Source organism: Neltuma alba, unplaced genomic scaffold (assembly GCF_004799145.2).
Source record: "Neltuma alba isolate B1F8T4 unplaced genomic scaffold, ASM479914v2 tig00012454_pilon, whole genome shotgun sequence".
In the NCBI taxonomy this organism is placed as follows: domain Eukaryota; kingdom Viridiplantae; phylum Streptophyta; class Magnoliopsida; order Fabales; family Fabaceae; genus Neltuma; species Neltuma alba.
In genome coordinates, this window is record NW_021636933.1 from 289,815 (window position 1) to 311,490 (window position 21,676).

General features: G+C 34.3%; 3 protein-coding genes across 3 annotated transcripts; all 3 read left to right on the plus strand.

The window, feature by feature from the left end:
- Positions 1 to 446: 446 nt before the first annotated feature.
- LOC114727241 (TMV resistance protein N-like) lies at positions 447 to 956 on the plus strand. The gene has a single exon (XM_028913940.1). It carries the CDS (start codon positions 447 to 449, stop codon positions 954 to 956), a length of 510 nt encoding a protein of 169 aa, XP_028769773.1.
- Positions 957 to 2,862: 1,906 nt separating this feature from the next.
- On the plus strand, positions 2,863 to 3,888 carry LOC114727242 (TMV resistance protein N-like). The gene has a single exon (XM_028913941.1). The coding sequence runs from the start codon at positions 2,863 to 2,865 to the stop codon at positions 3,886 to 3,888; it is 1,026 nt and encodes a 341-aa protein (XP_028769774.1).
- A 17,217-nt stretch (positions 3,889 to 21,105) lies between these two features.
- LOC114727243 (TMV resistance protein N-like) lies at positions 21,106 to 21,561 on the plus strand. The gene has a single exon (XM_028913943.1). The coding sequence runs from the start codon at positions 21,106 to 21,108 to the stop codon at positions 21,559 to 21,561; it is 456 nt and encodes a 151-aa protein (XP_028769776.1).
- Positions 21,562 to 21,676: the final 115 nt, after the last annotated feature.

Sequence of the window (21,676 nt, forward strand, 5' to 3'; positions counted from 1 at the left end):
TGCTTTCTTGTGATAAAGCCACAAAAATGGAGCCGGCACTGCTCATTATGTCGTCACTGTCCATAGAACAGTAAACTAAGAGAGGAGCCGCAATGAAGAAAACATTGGCTCGGCTTGGCACCGATTTTTGTTTAATATATAGGCTGATAATACGCCGAATCCGTACGCTTGCTTGGCAGTAAAGCGTCTTCTCAAGTCAAGGACGCAGCCGCTCATGACTCATGAGGCCTTCCCCTTTTTCTTTTTTGGGTGAAAAGAAGTCAGTCGTCTTGATGAGCATTTTGACGGGGGAAAGCCGAAAGAAACCATTGGATTCCAAAAGACGGGCAACAGGAATTATTAAACTTTTGCCTTGCTCGTCCCTGATGAGCTGCATTTATGCAAATTTCTCTCTGCTTACAGAATCAAACATCAAGGTCTAGCAATCTGTAGTGGCGAGAGCGGCCATGGCGATTCGAGTTTCAGCACCATCATCCCATGGCGTCGCCCGCGAACCTAAGTATAGATATGACGTGTTTCTGAGTTTTAGAGGCGAAGATACTCGCCATTCATTCACTGTGATTCTCTACAATGCTCTACGCCGTAAGGGAATCAACGCCTTCATAGATGACAAGAAGCTCGGGAAAGGGGAACAGATCTCACCGACGCTTCTTAAAGCCATAGACAAATCCAGGATTTCCATTATTGTCTTCTCTCTGAACTACGCTACTTCCACATGGTGCCTGGATGAACTTGCTCACATCATTCAGTGTAAGACGGAGAAGAATCAGATGGTTATGCCCATCTTCTACAAGGTGGATCCCAAGGATGTCCAATATCAGAGGAACAGCTTTGGTGAAGCCATGGCTGCTCATGAAGTTAGGTTTAGAAATGACTTGGAGAAAGTGCGAAAATGGAGGTTTGCTTTGTCTGAAGCGGCTAGTTTGCCATCAGCATGGCTTTTCAACGATGAGTAGGTTTCTTTATATTACGTATTTTGTTTGTAATGCTATACTGATAGAATTGGTGGTTGCTGATAATGCAAGATGCTATATTGAAATTTTGGTCGGTGACTTTTACGCTATGTCGATTTTTAAAAGAGAGTGGAGAGGGATTTTTAGAAGAGTGGAGGGAAAGGAAGTTGCTCCCTCTCCTGTATCGCCAGTGTATTGGTGTTTTTTTTAAAGGAAGTCCTCTCTGTGTGTGGTCGAGATATTTTTTTAAGGAGGGAAAAATGCTCTTTTTTTTTTTTTCTCGTCTCTTTTTCTTTTTAGGATGGTTTTTAAGTAAGAAAGATAAGACATAAAATTTTAAATTTTAAAAATAGTCTAAATAAAATATTTTAATTTTTTTGTATATTTTTTAATTTGTTAACCCTTATCAGTCATAAATTTTTCTATACAATATAATTTTTTTAAATATCAAGCGAGAGACTGTTGAAATAATTGATGAGTGTTGTTAGATTTTTTTAAATTTTTTTTCTAGTTTTATTGTTTTATGGGATAATTTCTTTTCTTCAACACCTCTTCTCATTGAAACTCATCATTCATAGTTTATCTTGTGTGTGTTAAGCTTTTGTAAGTTAAAGTTAATAAATTATATTATATTATCTTCGGTTCTAATTATAAAAGTTAGTTGGCTAATTTGAGGAGATTAAAAAAATAAGTTAAGTTAATTATTTATAATAAATAGATGTTATTTTTTCTAAGATATTCTTGTTGATTAAGTGTGCTGGTTAGAATTATTATTATTAAAAAGACTATCTTAAAAAAATACATAAATATTAAAAATAAAATGAATTGAGATCTTATATTTAGAACTAAAATAAAAATTACATAAGGTTTTATATTAAAAATTAAAAATAATATATATTTATATCTTAATAAAATAAAAAAAGTAAGAAAATCTAACAAAATAAAATATCATTAAAATTTCTCTTCTTTTTTTTTTGCCCCCCTTTCAATCAATCTAAACAATGGATTGTTAAAATTCTTTTTCTCTTCATTCTTCCCTACCCTCCATTTTGCAGCTATCCTTTCCCTTCTTCCCCTCCTTTTTTTTTTTAATTAATATCTCTCCTCTTCCTTCTAGTCAAGCCAAACACACTGTTATTATTGCACTTGAATAGGGCAATTCTTGTAAACCTGAGGTCCTAAGAAATCGTCTAGAAGATATGTTACTAAACAAAGTATCTGTTGTTATTAAGAGTTGTACCTTTATTTTCTTAGTTTCTGAATCCAGCTCATATTTCTAATAATTCTGCTTAGTTTGAAATCCAATATTGTTGCGGACATTCATATGTGACTATATTGGCCGAAAAAAATACATGGCTATAGAATTTTTGGTTGCAAAAAAGGAGAAGATGATAGAATAATTAGCTTTTGGAGTACACTATCTTTTGCATCACATGAATGTTGGATAAGCTTCAGTATTTGTGGGGATTGGTAAGACGTTATAACTGACATTAATGATGATTTGTTTTTACTTTAGTATTTGAAAAGCATAATTTTGTCGTTTTGGATTTATAGTTTTTTGGTCTATTTCTATTTGGTGGGGCAGCAAATATTTTTAAATTAAATATTAAATATATACTGTATAATTTTTAAATACTTTTATGGTGTCGAAGGATAAAGATAATAAGAGAGCAAATTGATGCATATTGATGTTATCTTTAAAGCATCGAAGTATGATTTTTTCCCCCTCTCCTTTTCAGGCAAAAAAGATACATGGTAAACTGAAAAATGAAGACATATTTTGCATGAATATCTTCATTTTAAAAATAGAAAATTTCCTTTTTGTAGATATGAATTTGCGTGTATTGAAAGGATTGTTGAAGATGCATATTCTAGGCTGCCTCCTAAACCGTTCCATAACATTGATTACATGGTTGGACTTGAGCCTCGTTTAGAAGAAGTGATGTCACTTCTGGGTGAAAGTGATCGTAGCGTTTGTATGTTGGGGATTCATGGAACTGGTGGGATTGGCAAAACAACCCTTGCAAAAGCTTTGTATAATAAAATCTTCCATCAATTTGAAGGTGCATGTTTTTTGTTTGACGTCAGAGAAGCATCAATGAAATATCATGGCATTGTTCGTCTTCAGCAAACACTTTTATCAGAGATTCTTGAGGAAAAGAGGATGAAGTTTAACAGTGTCGATGAAGGAATATCTATTCTAAGACATAGACTCTCACATAAAAATGTTTTGTTGGTTCTTGATAATGCTGATCAACTTGATCAACTAGAGCAACTTGCAGGAGAGTGTGATTGGTTTGGTTGCGGAAGCAAGGTCATCATAACAACAAGAAACAAGCAATTGCTAATTGCACGTAATGTTGAAAAGACATATGAAATGATGAAGCTAAATGATCATGACTCGCTTGAACTCTTTTGTTGGCATGCCTTCAAGTTGAGCCAACCTCCAAAAGGATATCAAGATATGTCAAATTGTGCGAGCAGATATGCACAAGGCCTTCCTCTGGCTTTAAAATTGATAGGCTCCAATTTGGCACACAGAAACTTAGAAGAATGGAGGTCTACATTGGAACAATATGAGAGGATCCCGGAAAGAACAATTCATGAGATACTAAAGATGAGCTATGATTGCTTACCGGACAATGCTAAGCGTATTTTCCTAGATATTGCATGTTTTTTTAAGGCAACGATATTTGTACGCATTGAAGACATGGTAGAAGCTTGTGATTTTGGAAGGTTTTATTTTGAAGTGCTCGTTGAAAAATCTCTTATATCTATTTCTGATAATGGTACGTTGGGCATGCATGATCTAATACAAAAAATAGGTAGAGAGATTGTTAGGCAAGAGGCACCATCAAAGCCTAATAAACGCAGTAGAATATGGTATTATAAAGATGTTCTCAAATTGCTTCGTGAAAATTTAGTAAGTATCTAGATCTTGTCTATTTCCTAGTCATGTGATTTAATTTATTAAGCTATTTTGCCATGTCTAACACTATAACATTACTTATGTGAATTTGCATTATAGGGAAATAGTAACATTGAAGGAATAATGCTTGACCCCCCACAACAACAAGAAGTGACTTGGAGTGGTATAGCCTTTGAGAAGATGAATAATCTTAGAATTCTTGTGGTTCGGAATACACAATTTTCAACGAACCCTAAGTTTTTACCCAATAGTTTAAGATTTCTTGATTGGAAGGGATATCCTTCTGCAAATTTACCGTCAGATTTTTCTCCTAAGAATCTAACTTCCTTGAGGTTATGCAATAGCATCTTCAGACTGGAGGAGCCATTTAAGGTACTTTATTAAAAATATTTTATAATTGTTTTCTTGTCAAATTTCTTTAGACATTATTAATATTCTTTTGGGGAAAATATCAAGTTACATGTTATTCTAATTTATAAGAATCGAATATAGTTGCAAAATTGGATAGCTCATTTTGTTTTATAGCTTGTTCATATGTTAACAGCTACTCCTTTTCTTTACAAGCATATGTACATGTCCTTCCACCATAAAAAGCATATGCGTTTATCTAATTTCTGAAAGATAACTATAAAATTCATTACAATGGTATTTATTAATTAAGTCAATGATCTATGGTCTTCAATACAAGGGAGCTTTTTCAGAAATAGGAGGAGGTCTGTATATCCAAATAATATCTCTTGGTAGTTACTGTTAATTCAATTATTTAGTTTTTGTTTTGCAGAGGTTTGACTTCGTGACATACATGAACGTTTCACATTGCGAATTCATAATTGAAGTACCTGATATGTCTCAATTCCCAAATTTAAAAAGCTTGTTGTTTAGAGAGTGTTGCAGCTTGGTCAAGATACACCATTCAGTGGGATCTCTCTCTAAGCTGGTCCACTTGGATGTTAGTGACTGCACCAAACTTACAAACTTTCCACATGAAATCAACCTGCCAGCTCTCGAAGATATTAATCTTAGCCATTGTAAGAGTCTTGACTACTTCCCACATATCGTGGGAAAGATGGATGCCTTAACCGATATTTGGGCCGAAGACACTTCTATTGAGGAGCTCCCCCCTTCCATTGGAAGTCTTGCTGAGCTTGAATGTTTAAATCTAAGCTCTTGCAAAAGTCTCAGGGAGCTTCCAAACAGCTTATTCACATTGCAAAATCTTAAGTGGCTTGAGTTGAGAGACAGTCACACTCCTAGCAGAAAATCTTTGATGAAATTAACGCAAGAGAGCCTGCTAGTTGCTAGCTGTGCTAGCATAAACTTCTTGAATCTTGAAAACTGTTGTCTATTGGATGAAGATCTTGCCTTAGTTCTGAAATTCTTCCGGCATTTGCAAGAGTTAACTCTATCGGGCAATGATTTTGTGATCTTTCCTGAATGTATCAATGAGTGCGTTGAATTGTTGAAACTGGAAGTGGATAACTGCAAGAAGCTAAGAGACATACCGAAGTTGCCATCAAAGCTAAGACACATAAAGGCAGAGAATTGCACATCATTAACTGCCAAATCAATTGGTCATTTATGGTCTCAGGTTTGTTTCCTTGTCATTTCTGTTCCCCTTTTCCTTTTGTTATGGATGTGATAGCCAAATCGAATTAAATACATGTGCAACTAGGAAGACAGCTATTGGTAATTTTCGTTTAGGATATAGATACATTTTCAGCCCTCAGTTTTCCCAATGCAATCATCGATTCATTTCTTGACCTTTGACCATTTTTCCCCCCCTTACAGTCGTTCTTTTATCTGGTCAAGATTTATTAGTCCACGCGCATCACAGCTCCTCTGTTGCTGCAGCAGCGGCTATCATCATCATCATCATCATCATCATCATCATCATCATCATCATCATCATCATCATCATTATTGTATTTAGATTCTTTCCTTAAAACTTCTATCACTTTCCCCAAATTGATGTTCAGGTTAACTGATTGCTGTGTAACGCTTATTGCATTCATGTCACTAGTTAATTTTTTAATGCCTAACCTCAAATTATAATAGAACATCTATGAATGCCTAACTTGAACATGCTCTCTTTTGTTAGGAATGGAAATAAGAATAATATCTCCATTCTTTCATCTATTGTCGTTTTCAAATCTGAAATCCCCTTTGGCATCTGATCTTTGGTGAATCAGGTCAAGAATGAAACTGATCTCCTCAGAATATGTATGCCAGCACCAACATTTCCTGATTGGCTTGATGATTGTTGCGAAGGAGGGACGTTGTCATTTCGTGCTCGTGGGAATTTCCCTCGTGCCGCTCTGGCATGTCAGTTAGGGAAGGCAAACAGGAGTGGGAGACACCGCTTCCATGTTTCTGTGACCATCAATGGTCATGAAATACCGAGGAAAGAAGATGTAAACTATGGGAGTACACAAGGTCATGTGTACTTCTTTGATTTAAGATGGGCTTTTGAGCTATTGGAGTGGAAGAGGCTTGATAGGTATCTGATCTTGGATTGGAATGATGTGAAAATGCAAGTGAAATGTTTGACACCAAATATGCCTGTAGTCTGCTGTGGAATTTATGTGTATAAACAACACACAAACATGGAGAATTTGCAGTTCAAGTCTTCTCAGCTTTCCATGAAGGCACCAATATGTTCCCTGAAACGAAGAGCGACTGCTTCTCTTCCTAATGAACCACCCAACAAAGTTCCTGAGAAAGTTCAAGGCTGCTGATAAAAGAAAACTGAATTCCATCAAGACAAAAAAAGACAAAAGAAAACTCAAATGACTCAGATAGGGACGCCTCTACTTTCTACCAGTTGTTATTTCCAGGTTTTTGCTTGTTATTAATATTGAGTTCTTCGCCTTTCACGTATTGTTGGAGAATTAGACGAAACCGAACTTTTCATTCGTGTTACAAGAGAGTATTTCCTATGGGTAAGCATGTTTGGAGATTTCTGTATTTTTGGCTATCATATATTGAAGAAAGCAGTTTTTTTCCCAAAAATGATTGTTAATGTCAATAAGATTGGTGGGCAGTCTCTCTTTCTTTCCCTGGTTTTTAGTTTTTAACCTGAGAGATTGTTGTTGTAAATTGGTTATGTATGTTTATGACGAATGGGACAGGTCAACCTCTACTTTCTACAATTCTACTGGTTTGAAAATTTTTCAAACTAATCCGTCAGTCCTCCACATAAGTAGTGTGTCTTAAAGCCAGTAGGATCTTGGAGTGTCAAGGGTTGGGCCTGAAGGGTTTGTATTATAATAATTCTTCTGATTTCACAAAGACTTGTCATGACAGGGAAGAATGGGAAACAAGCACAATTGGAGAGCTATTTCTTCAATCCCCTGTTTTGGTAAAGAGAAAAACAGAGCCTCATGGTACTTTTGATATCCCACCATGAAAAATTCCAATTTTATGCCGTTTTTTGCCAGAAAATTCACGTTTTATTTGCAATTTTAGATTTGTGTGGGTCTATGAGTTTATTGGATGGGATTTCGGGGCCGTGGGCAAGTGAGGTAACCGCGTTAGGCCCCAAAAAAGTTGTCAATACCCCTATTATGTATTTGTGTCATGTATTTATAAATGAACATGTGGTATGATATATTGTTTGTTGTCAATTATGTTAGTAAAATTTTACAATCTAATGATATGCATATAAATATTGTTATGAATCATTTGAAAATTCCTGTTACTCTCTATCTTCGATTCTTAAAATAAGAATTAAATAATTAATTTTCAGAATATTAAAAAAATAGTTAAGTTAATTTTTTTTTATAACAAGGAAAGAAACAAGCAAAAAGGAAAAAAAAACAAGTAAAAAAAAAACTAAGTAATGCCCTTATCAAAGAATAAGCTTCTAGTGGTCTCATTGGAAAGAACTTGGAGACCGAATCCTATGCACAGAGCTTTTTTAGCAAGTAAGTCTACTATCTTTGGGGATGAAAATAAATTTGGCGACCTAACTTACTTTAAGTAAACAGACTAAGCTATTTAGTAAATAGGCTAGGCTTAAAAGCTCAACCTTTTCATTCGTCAGTCATTCCCTTTTATATCTCTTCTCTTTGACTGCTCAAGACAGCAATACTAGCTCGTTCCCTCTCCCTTGATTTGCATTGTTTGTTAAAGCATAATAATTTTTATAAGTTTATTTTAGTGATGCTCAAATAAAATATTATAATCTTTGTATAAGGAGTTTGTCCCAATTTATGTGAGAAAAGCAATAGAGGTAAAATCCAGTTTGACATGCCATTTGTTATGCTTGATTAATTTTAGAAAATGAACCTCCTCAATCAACATATGATTGATTTTTTGTATTCCTTCCTATTCAGACAATTGTTCTTATTAGACATTTTTTCTTACTAATCTCTTATGTTGGAGGTGATCGAGAAAGAATCCCAGGCTTTAAAATATAACAAACTTTTGGATAAGTTTGAAAGATTATATATGAATTTGGAGACATGAGTATTTAAGCCTATTTAAAGACCCACATTTTAAGTAGGCCTTTAAACAAGTTTCAGGCCTTGTAAGGCTTTTTAAAGGCTTAGGTTTGAACCTAAAAAATGGCCTACATACAGGCTTAGGCCTAAACTCAGACTTTAATTTTAGTTAAAACCTAGCTTAGCCTAGCATATTTTCACCCGCAGCCATTGATGTGTCTCATTTGAATGGTCCAATCCCTACTTATAATGTTTTGCATTTCTGTAATGAGGGTTGCATCCCCATATATATCGACGCTTTTTGTACCACTTGCACTTAGAATTGCTACTTCGGTAATGTCAGTGAAAACTCTGACTTGTTGATAGCCATTATCCCAGGCTCTTCGTAGTCCCCAAATGCAGCCCCATATCTCACTACCCAGGCTATACGCTCCCTCTACTCAAGCTAAAAAGGATTCTATAGTCGTACAATCAGTCTTGCGTAAAACTCCTCCACGTCCAGCTGCATGCGTCAACATAGAAAAAACCGCGTCAACATATTAAAGTTAGTGTCGTCACTGGGGGGTTGGCGATTGTTTTTCCTGCGGAGTATGCTCGATGTTGCACGGGCCATACATCCGGCAATGCCATTAGCTTCTACAATGCATTTAGAGATGCCACTATTCACATTGTGGTGAAGTAGTTCACTGCGTCGTTTCCAAAGGACCCAGCACATGATGCCAAACAAGTCACACCACTTCCCACTCCCTATCATCTTATTCTCCTTCGTATTTAGGCGAACCTAGTCGTGAATTTACATTAGTAGCCCGAAAGCGGTGATTTGTCGGGGAAACGGCCAAGCTCATCCATATATCCCTTGCTCACGTGAAGCATGGAGAACAGTTTCTACTTCCTTTTTGCAAACAGTGCAAATCTCATCTAGATGTAACCCCTTTTTTCTTTTAATTTGTTAGTATTAGATATTGGGTCCGAGTTTGCCCTTGATGGGCCGGACTGCTTGATTCAAAAGAAGAAAATCTCTTAAATCAAGAAAATCAATGACAAATCAAAAGCAATTAATGATTGATTAGGAAATATTTAATCAAGTATTAAGTACTTGATTAATTAGAGAGAAATCAATCAGATATTAATTGTCGATCGTGGAATCAAAATATTATCCTGCAATAAATAAAGGACATTGTCGCTTCCTGAAATAAGAGCCACCATGACCCTATAAATAGGAGGTGCCTCCATGCATTCTCTTCACCCCAACCGTTTAGCTTTTTAATGTTCTCTTCTCCTCTCTCTGGTGCATCTACTGTACCATTCTATCAAAACTCAAGTAGTCAGCCTCACCCCAACCTAGTACATTTCTTTTCTCTATCTATATTATTTCCTTCAGTTAGCAATGGGCTTGTTCTGGGAGAGGAACCATAAGTGTGTTTTGCACTATTGGGGAGTGTTCAACTTCCATTAGCTTATTCCCCAAGGGGTTCACTAAACTCCGATCCCCACTGAGAAGAGAGTAAGCACACTGAATTAGGAAGCGACCATGCTTAGTGTGCTTCCACCTTGGTTGGGAACCTCCATTACTTTGACTCCTTCTTTCACCTTATTCCATGTTGTTGTTATACTACTCCAAACGCGAGATCCTCGACGCTCCATATCAATTGTGGATACGTAGCATATCCTCCCCACAACGCTACTTACCTCCCACTACATTCACTCGGAGAGCATCCCTGTCAGTGATCAACCCCCAACCCAATTTTATCAGGAACGCCTAGTTTTGTAACCAAGAGTGTCAAAACTAGGCCACCTGTCTATTTGGAAGTGCAGACCCTGTCCCATGCCACTAAATGAACATGTCTATTTTCATCTATTGACCCCCAGAGAAAATTTCTTGCACTTTTGTCTATATCTTCACAACAGCTAATGGCCAATAAGGTCGTTTGCATTGCATAGTTAGGCATAGCTGAAGTGACAGTTTTGACTAGAGTATGACGCCCAAAATGAGAGAAGATGGCTTTTCCAACTAGTGAATATCTGTCTTACCTTGTCAATAATAAAGTGGTACGTATCTTTAGTAACCCTTTCCTGGCGTAAGGATACTCCAAGATATTTGCCTAGATCTGCTGCTTGGGTGAATCCCAATTCATCACTCAGTTGTTGCCTAACATTATTGTGAACGTTGTGTGAAAAGAAAACCATCATTCTGGCGTTACTAATTCGCTGTCCAGATGCATCACAGAAAGAGGAAAGGCACTTGGTTATTAATGATTCGTACTGTTCAGGATTGGCTCTTGCAAAAATATCAAGTCATCGGCAAAGAAAAGGGGTGAGATTAGAAGGTCTTGTCTGTTTAATCGAATGGGATTCCATCGCTTTTGCTTAACCTGTTCTTGGATAAGATGAGCAAAATGCAAAGAACAAAGAGATATAGTGATAGCAGGCCCCTTGTCTCACCCATTGAGAGGGTTGAAAGTGTTGGATTTGCTTCCATTCCACATATTTGCATGATTGGAGAGGAAACACAGGCTGAAATAAGATTAACTATATTTTCTGGCATTTTTTTTGCACTATCTTATTTAGTCATATGCATTAGAATTACTTCTTAATTGAAAGGCCTTTTGATATGTGCAATTAATAGGGATTATTTTAGGCAAAAAAATTATAAATTTGGGGGCAAGATGAATTAAGATTTTATATTTAAAATCAAAATGAGCTCCTTGTTTATTTTGTATATTTAGGATTGGATGTAGTAATGTTACAGGGAAAATGGTTTTGCATCTACTCTGAATTTTACAACAAAAAATTGCTATTGAAATATAGTTAGTGCCTTTTCTGAAAAAAATACTTATTAATTGTCAAAAAACATTTTGATGAAAATGTTAGCAATAAGATCAAACATTTTTATATATACGTTTATTATCAATATTTTTTTTAATTGAGAATTGATTTGAACAATGTGTAGGATGCACAACCGTTTTTAGTATTTTTATTTGAATTAAAGAATGTAAAATTTTGGGTGAGGAAGAATTGAAAAAAATTGTACTACATTCTTAAAAAGTTCACAAGTTTCAATGACTAGATATGGCTTTGATCTATTACAAAAATCGAAAGTATAGCAAGCAATGTTATGAGAAGAAATTAATATTGATCCATTTGAAATATTAAATTAATATTGATCCAATTGAAATATTAAATTATGCATTTTCCAAATGTTTGCAATATTGCTTATAGAATATTGCTGGGATAGTAATTCAAAATCAGGTTGCATGTTGGTCATGTCAAATGTAATTCTAATCATTATAAAGCAATAGAAAATAAATGAGTGAGATGATTGTGCTATGGGCAGAGTGACCGCATAAGTTAAACAAAGTGAATAAAAAAGAAAAGCAATCACTCATTAGCATTGCAATTCAATTTGAAAAATCATAAGTCGTCGGTATATTCAAACGTATAAGTACAACGCAGCAATTATAATGAACAATGATGTTCTAAATACAATTTTTTTAAAGAATAAGATTAACATGGATGGATTTTCAATACCTAGCTATTCTATTACTATTTTCAAAACTGAACAATGATGTTCTAAATACAATTTTTTTAAAGAATAAAATTAGGCCGGCAATCTGTATCGTTCAAAGCTTTCCAAAAGCATCAATGGTTGTAATAAAATGCATTGGGGTACAAAGTGATGTTCCTACAGGTCCTTTTTTTTTTTTTTTAAACCTTTTTAGTATACAAGTTCATGTATTGTTTCTTGGTAATCGATTAAGTGGTGACTTTTCAGAATAGTTAGGGGGGCCTTCATAAGGTTTTGGGTTTGGATCGGAATGGTGTGGAAATATAGTTATGTGTAAAAGTTACCAGATATTTCCATAATCAAGTGTGGGGCTTATGAATTCCAAGAACTGGAAATGAGTTTCGGTGCTAAGCGGACAAATGAGTAATAAGAAGTAACAAGAATTTATCACCATTACACCTGGTCTAGATTAATTTGGATGTTTCAGATTAAATATTATTTTTTATTTTTATTCTTCAAAAAAATTATTTTAATGTATACAGAATGTGAAATAAAAAATTTTGAACTATCACTTTTTCAAAAAAAATTTGTTTATTTAAAAGTAATTAGTTAAAAAATTTAAATCTGAACCGTTGAAATAATCATCCTAATGATAAGTACTAAAACCAGTCGGCTGAAAATTTCACTGCCAGCTGGTTGTTCTCCTTTTTATCTTGACGTTTGCATGTTGATTATGTTCTGCAATTCTGGACGGCGTCGTAAAAAGGAATGGCTTTTTATTTGGAGTTGACGTAACTATGAGAGACAAGCACTGGATGTGGAAGAATGAGATGCCTATTGAGTGCTAATATACTGCAAGTTTAGTCTTTTCATTTTTCCTAACTCTAACTGGGCGTCTTTACAGGACAAACGGGATCGAGACAGCCCCATTACGTGTTGCCATGTCCCATCCCGTCTCAATTCCAGTCAGGACAGGAAAAGACCGGGAAGTCATGTGGGATTTTTTTTTTTTTTTTAATTTTCAATAAGAAAAATTGTATCACCATTTTGATTTTAATTTTTTTTACCAAAAGTAATAAACTAAAGTTACATTTCCTTTGAAATATAGTTTTAATTAAGTATCCAAATAACATGTAATTAAGTCATAGTAATGAATATTTGATTTAATCAGCAAAATAATCATGCCATTTTTTTTAGTTCTGACAAGTAGAGATTGATTAAAATTTTAAAATTACTTAATGCCGAAGAATATTGGAAAAAAGTTATGCAATATTAATTTTGAGAGTTTAGGATATTATGAAAGAGTTAATTTCTCCAAAAAGTGGCTTACATAATTTGAAAGAGTTAAAAAAAATAGTTAGAGGTCTATATTTGAGCTAAAAATTTTAGGATAATTATTTTATAAGTCAAAAAAGCTAAAGATAATATAAACCCATATAAAATATCATAGATTAATTTCTGAGCTTATCATGTAGAGAAAGGGATGAAATGGGCAGTAGGTAATAAAGTAAAGGGCGTTGTGGTCATTTACACGCCCCCACGCTTATAATTTGCCAGCATGCCTTCTTCCTTTTCATTTTTCACCTGCAAGCCGAGAGAAAAACAGAGAGAGACTGAGAGAAAACCTTGGAGTCAGGGAGAAGCACGTCGCCGGCGAAGTAGTGATCGGAGGGGAGAAGTTTACGTGTAATTGTGTTTTATGACTGGGATAAGACCGCTTAACACTCCCCTATCCTTATTTCTTTTGTTTTCTGCGTGTTGGAGGAGATGATGAGAGATTAAAATCTGGGTTGTCAAAGAAAGATAGGAATTGAATGAAATATTGGTTGGAAGATATAGTTAGAAGCTTGCATAAGTGAATTGTAGTGTTGCATGGCGTCAAACCGTGTGAGTTTGAAATAGAGGATACATATGCAAATCTAAATGATATTGCATGTGTTTAGATGTGATTCCTTCTCGGTTATTGCTGCTCAAATGACGATTTTCGTTTATGCATTATGCTGTCCAGAGGAGTTATTCAAAAATCTGATATGAGAGTGTATATATATATGTATATACGCATAACTGATAGTTTATATGTTTGTACTTGAATCTGAAACTGAATTAGAAAGATATACATCCACATATAATTATGTTTGTGTGTGCCGGAAGGGGTGAGTTTGGAAGCTAAAAAAATCAGATTGGAAGTAAAAAGCAATGATCAAGTTTATAGTGTTGGGTTTAAGTGATTGCATATGGAGTTTTGAACCTATGAAAGGTATGTTTAAATCTGGAAAGTTCCAGATTTAATGTGTATAACTGTTTGGAAATTTTTAGAGGCTAAGAGGCGTGTATGAGGTTCAAATATAGGATATACACACACATGTTGCCGTTGGCTAGGAAATGGAACTCCTTGGTTGGATGAGAGGTTAAGGGATTCAAGAAGATCGTGTAGTTAGGGAGTGAAATTAAATAGAATTTGCGGCTGTAGGTGATTAAATAAATATAAGGTTGCTAAAACGGTAATTGTTTGTGAATTAGCGAAAATAAGGAATTCACTAATTGATGTTATACAGTTATTTTAAATGATCCATTGAGTTATCTAGTTGTGTTTAGGATCATAAAAATCAAGAGTTTAGAGTTTTCCTAAATGAAGTTAGAAAGTCATTGGTTTTAAGTTATTAGAGATTTTTAGAAGTTATTAAAGGGATATTGCTTAGTTGTAATATAATGTCAATGGATATTCAAAATGTTTGGCTGAAGGATATAGGAAATAAAGGAAGTTAAGAATTGACACAAATGTTAAAGTTTGGGGTTTTGAATTGATGATAAGATTAATTGAGATTTCAAAGTGATAGCTCGAAAGTATTTCGGAGGTATTGTAAAAAGTTATTGGGGAAAAGATTAAGAGAAAAGTAAGGAATATACTAGCAATTATCGAATGAAAACAATAGAAAGTTTTGGAGATTTAATGAATGAACTTAGAACTAAACTTGGTGGCTGTTTTGGGGATGAAAGAAATTAAGCTAGGAATTGATTTGAAATTCATTATTGAGGTTTGTTTGAGGTTTCCAAATGGTGAATGGACATTGTAAATGGATTAGTGTTTACGATGTTTGGAAATTATTTTAAGATATACATATGAAAAATTCTCAATGATACAGTTAATGATTAAAGTATGGGTTAAAAATTGACAATTGATAGAGGTTATTGGAAAGGTTGTTGGAGAAAAGTTAGACCAAAAATTAAGAAGATTGGTAGATGGTTAGAAATTGAAATTTCTTAGCTTGAATTTACATGATAAATATTAGGTTGATTGGGAATAAAAGCTAAGAGAGCTTATAGAATTATTTTTAAGAAAAAATGAAATAAAATCAAATTGTTGTGATTATATAATATTTCTAACCAAGTTAACCTATTACTAAGTAAAGTAACGGTATGGGTTATGATAAGGGAGAAAACTCTCTAAAGAGAATAGTTTGTGTAAAAAATATTGTCTAGGATGACCAACTGTTAAATAATAAGAATAGAGTTCATTAATGAGTCAAGAGAAGTTATGTTTTGATAATAAAAGTTAAATGGACAAAGCATTGACCTTTTTATATGTGAAGCCATATTATAGGATTTGAGCCCACCAAGAAAGCCAGTAAAGAAGAAATCTGGACAAGGTAAATCAAAAGAAGAGACTCCAGATAGTGACTCCCTTTCTCTTATATACTTATGCAATTGTTTTGCATGTCTGTTTGTGCCATGGTCCTATATTCTTTAATGAATATATGGTGGATATGTTCTATGATGAATAATTGTGAACTCATAGAGTTGTACTCTGGGATGGTATGTGGAAGCTGTTTTGCATTGAGCTTGTAGAGTTGTACTCTGATATATAAGTATGTGGAAGTTGCTTTGCATTAAGCTCGTAGACTTGTACTAAGTTATGAGTATGTGGAATTTGCTTTGCATTGAGCTCGTAGAGCTATACTCAATTATAAGTATGTGATGTTAATTTAATCGTCATAGCCATGTGTGTTGCAAAGCGTGGGATGCATGAGCATCATTGATTTTATTTGTTCACAAAGCGCGAGATGCATGAGCATCATTGATTATATCTGTGTGCAAAGCTTATGATTTTGAGCATCATTGTTTATGCTTGGTTGCAAGTGTTGTGAATATGACTCATTTTACATATATTTATGAGCTTTGTATAATTGTATAATGGACTGTTGTCACTACTAAGATTCTTAGAATTTCACCCCTTTCTTCCATGACATATAGCGAAGGCAGGGGGCTCGTAAGGGCAAAGGTGTGGTAATTGAAGGAATTTGAAAAGTTGGGAGCATATGCGAATAAGATAGCTGGTATCTGCGTAGTCTTTTACTGCTTATATTTAGAGGTTTTGTTAAGCCATGTATGGCCATATGTATTTTGTGTACATCTATATTTCTGTGATTATGTAATGCAATTATGGGATGTAATTACCTCTGTAAAGAGGAAAGTATTGGCACCCATAACCGACAATTAAGTGCCATATGCTCTGATGGCTGTCTATTAGTAGATAGATATTTTATTATTGTAGCAAGTAGGGCTGTTCACGGAGCGGATCGGGACTGGGACAGGCCCATCTCGGTTTTGTCCCGATGAATAGTAACGGGACAAGTTTTCTGTCTCGTGTCCCGTCCCGTCCCGTCCTGGTATTGTCGTGGTTCCAATCGGGATGAAACCGGGATGGGACCAGGACGTCCCGATATTTTTTTTAATGTTTTTTAATAATATCTGATTATTTATTCTAATTGTAGTTTTTTGGGCTTAGGCCTTATAAAAACATCTTTTTGTTTTCTTTTTTATTTCTTTGGGCACCCTTAAACAAAAGCTCAAAATATTACATATAATAATCATTAATAACTCTAAACAAAAGCTTTTAACACAATAAAAACTTGTTAGAAATTCTAATCATCAATAATCTCAAATCATCAACAAATATAAAAGCTCTAAATAAATATATTCATTGTTCCATATAAGTGTCAAATCTTAAAAAAAAAATATGAAGAAAATGATATTACATAAATAAAATAAAAAATAAAAAAATCAATGGGACCGGGACGGGACCGGGACGGGGCGATCCCGTGTCCTGTCCTGTCTCGGTTTGTCTGGTTTTGAAAAATTTCAGGAGGGGCCCGTCCTGTCCCAATAAGGCCTGGATCGAAACGGGTTAGCCTTGAATACCTCTCGTGGTAAGGTTTGATATTATTGGTCTAGCTAAAGGTCTATATTGATGTTAAAGTCAGGGATTAAATAGATGTCTGAACCACTTGACAGGACATTTTGTAAGTAATTTCAAGGGTTTAAGATTTTTTAGAAAATCCTATCTCTTATACAGGATCAAACCATGTGTTTAGAAGAACCTTTAATAAAGAGTTTAGTAAAGGTATTTTTATTTTTCAGGATTAAACTTGGCTTAGTGGTTCGAAGTAAATTTAATAGGCTTCTGGTCGAGTAATTAAAGTAGGTATTACAGAAATATTATATGTAGAGGCCATTAGCCTTGATTCCAATTAAGTCTAAACATATATTGACAAAAGTGCATTACCGCATCGTATTGATTGAATTTTGCATAATTTAAATTTTTAAAAACATTTTTTGTTTTTATAAACATCAAAGTAAAAAATTTAGGCTAAAGTATACATTTGATCTTTTAACTTTTATAAGATTTCAATTTGATTTCTTAACTTTAAAAAGCATGATTTGGTTCTTTAATCCTAAAATCATTAGGTTTCAATAATGATTTTTTGTAACAATTATAAATGTTTTGAAAATTAAATTTAATATGTTACCATTTGAGAATATTTTATCAACACTTAAAATCTTAATGTCATTATTTTTTAAAAAAATTTTAGAGTTAAAGAATTAAAAGTATACTTTTTAAAATTAAAGAACCAAATTAAAACTTTGTAAAAAGTTAAAGGACTACAGATACTTTAGTCAAAAATTTATTCAAATACGTGATCTGCGTTTACTTCTTTGAACTTAATATTTATATTTTTTGTATTAATGGAATAGAAAAACAAAAATATCTATAACAAAAATTAAAATATATACATATATGTGCATGCGCGCGTATATATCTTGGGACAAGAGAGATGAGGTTGTCCCACATGTTATCTTGTCCCGTCTCAGCTTCCATTTCATCCTCTCCCGCTTTTGTCCGGTCCTAATCGAGATGGGACAGTATGAACTGGCTATAACTATGAGGTCTGTCTCTCCTTTTTCAGTGGCATGTGTTTTTACTCTTAGCTGTAACTTGTTCGCATCATTTGTTCATACGAGTACAATTGAGTTGATGCGGAAAATTTTACTTTGAGATAAAATTAAAGTAGAACGACTCATAAATTTGAGTCATAACCTGAGTCAGAATATATAGTTTCATTCACTCTTCCTTGTGTATTTGTTCTCTCCGTCCATTTTTGGGCTTGGCTCTCAATTTACAACATTATTCATAAAAAAATTAATATAATGGTCCTATATAATCTTTGAGCCCCTCATTGTGTCAGTCATTTCCAGTGTCAAATAAAGCAGTTAAGCATTTGTTTGTGCTTTTTTCAAACCAGGAGTGAAGCATCTTTTACGTACAGTGCATCTTAACTTTGAATAAGTGAGAGTATCAATTACGTTCAATAGTTGAGGGTATCGGATCCAAAAGATGGATTAAACTATCCAAATTCATTTTGAATGGTCTAGATTGAATTTAAATTTTTATATAGAGAATTCAAAATAAAAATAACTTGATAACTAACACTTGTTTCAAAAATAAATTTATTATTGAAAAAAATTGAATATTAAAAGTTTTAAATCTAAATCATTCATATCAGATTTTGGATTAGTTTGGATTGTATTATAATAATGAGCACATGGTGCATATCATTATGAAGAGTACTGAGTGATGACCCGAATTTAAAGGCATTTGGTGAATGCATCAGATAATTTTCTTTCATAATTTGCTTATGAACGACATTTCCCGAAGTTGTAGCTCTGCTTTCACAATTAAATCCCATTATATAGCAAGCAGCTTGCACTGGTACTTGTATCCCAGCCATGGCGATTCGAGCAGCAAAACGAAGTATAACTATGTAGTCAATAAATTTTATTTATTGGCCTTTAAACAACTTAAGAATTACAATAACACAATTAGAATTAGCTTACATAATCACATAATATATAACCCTTGAAGATTATAAATGTTAATAACAGAAAACTCTCATGAAACAATTGATTTTGCAGATTATGTGGTTTTATGCGTAGAACTCTAAAAGCCCTTTCTGTAGAAGTTATGGATCTCACGTATATTATTCTTCAACCTTAGCGTAGCTACTTATCTTGATTCTATAACTTGTATTTGCTGTTAAGGATCAATATATTAGGTATTTCATGCAAAAATGAAATTAAACATTGGGATTGCAAGTTTTGGGATTGCAAGTTTTAACCATTGATTGCGGGGTGTGATGGGGATGAAAGGGATGTAGAGTTGCAGTTTAAAAAAAGTCAAAGAAAAACTATTTGAGTTATTTTTCCTTAATTTTTTTTGGCATCTAAGCATTCCCCCCCCCCCAATTATCCTCTTACTTTGCTCGTACCATTACCCCGGTAACTTTAATCTTTTTAGTACTGTTAGCCCCTAAAGTAAAATTAAAGAATTCAATTACGAGAGAAAAACATATGGGTATTAAATTAAAAATTATGAGAAAATATAGGTATTTGCAATATAATTTTCCCTTATTCTTTTTTTCCCCAACAATTTTCCCTTATTCTAAAACCTTACCCGCGTACACTTTATCCTTTATGCTTTTGTAAAACTCGAGTCTATTCTAATCCAAAATATATAGTAGTACAAAATATGAAATACTGTGATAAAACAAACTAGGAAAAAAAGGATTCATCGTCTGCCGCACCATTACAAAAGTAAAAAAAGAAAAAGGGTCAAAGAAAAACAAGGCAACATCCTCTGCGCCATTCAGAGATCATAACAAGTGAACAAACCAATGAAATTGATGGACCTGAACCTTCTAACAAATTTCCTGCCATCTTGAATGATCAAAACCTTAGTTTCAGACCTCAGAACATAGCTTCACCACTGCGATTGTTGCAGCCATGTACATGGCGATTCAAGTGGCTTCACCATCATCCTTTAGCTTCACCAGCAAAACTAAGTACAGATATGATGTTTTTCTGGGTTTCAGAGGTGAAGATACTCGCCACGCTTTCACTGTGCCTCTTTACAATTCTCTACGACGTAAGGGGATCAACGCCTTCATTGATGACAAGAAGCTTGGGAAAGGGGAACGAATCGCACCTGCCCTTATCAAAGCCATTGAGAGGTCAAGGATTTCCCTTATTGTCTTCTCTACAAACTATGCTACTTCCACATGGTGCCTAGAGGAACTCACCCACATCATCTGGTGCAAGAAACAGAAGAATCAATTGGTTATGGCCATCTTTTACAAAGTGGATTTGTTGGATGTTCAATATCAGAGAAATAGCTTTGAAGAAGCCAGGGCTGCTCTTGAAGATAGGTATAGAGATGACTTAGAGAAAGTGTGCAAATGGCGTTCTGCTTTGTTCGAAGCTGCTAGTTTATCATTAACATGGCTTTTCAAAGACGGGTAGGTTTGTTTGCACCATTATTGCCTTCTGCTGATGAAATTTATTAATTCTTTGTTAGTACTTAATAGTTGCTGACAATATAGCACACAAAGGTAAATCTCTGCATACTTGGGGTCCTAAGAGTAATTTTATTATGGGCATTTAAAGTTTAATTTTGGGCCTTGTTTTATTCTTTTGAATTTACAACTTTCAGCCTGAATCTTTTGGATTTACTTAGACCGTGTCCTTTGAGCAGAAAATATTTCATAGTTTTACAATTGGAACTTTGAAACCTTTAGATAGAGATGGGATTACAAAATTTAGAGACCTTATTAATGTTGGAATTATATGATTATTCACTTTTCATTTCCTCTACTTTACTTTTTTATTTTTTTAAAGAATTGAAACAATATTCTATTGATAACTGTGTATTAAAAGAGGAAAGAAATACAGTAGAAGACACCATGCGCAGATAAATAATCTTAACAGTGAAAAGGAAATATGCTCTTTTGCAGATGTGAATCTGGATTTGTTGAAAGGATCGTGGAACATGCATATTCTATGCTGCCACCTAAACGCTTCCATAACGTTGATTACATCGTTGGACTTGAGCCTCGGATAGAAGAAGTGATCTCACTTATAAATAAATCTGACAAAGGCGTCTGGATGTTGGGGACTCATGGAACTGGCGGAATTGGCAAAACGACCCTTGCAAAAGCTCTCTATTATTCAGTCTTCTATCATTTTGAAGGTGCTTACTTTTTGTTTGATGTCAGAGAAGTATCAAAGAAGTATCAGGGTGTTGCCCGCCTTCAACAAACACTTCTATCAGAAATTCTTGAGGAAAAGAAGATGAAGTTTGGCAGTGTTGACGAAGGGAAATCTATGATTAAACATAGACTCTCTACCAAAAAGGTTTTATTGGTTCTTGACGATGTTGATGAATTTGAACAGTTAGAACAACTAGCAGGCGGCTGTGAGTGGTTTGGTTGTGAAAGCAAAATCATTATAACGACAAGAAATAAGCAATTGCTAATTGCACGAAATGTTGAGAAAGCATATGAAATGACGGAGCTAGATCATTTTTACTCGAACTCTTTTCTTGGCATGCCTTTGGCATGAGACAACCTCCAAGTGACTGTACAAATATGTGCAATCATGTTGTAAGATATGTACATGGCCTTCTTCTAGCTTTGAAATTAGTAGGTTCCAATTTGGCACATAAAACCTTAGAGGA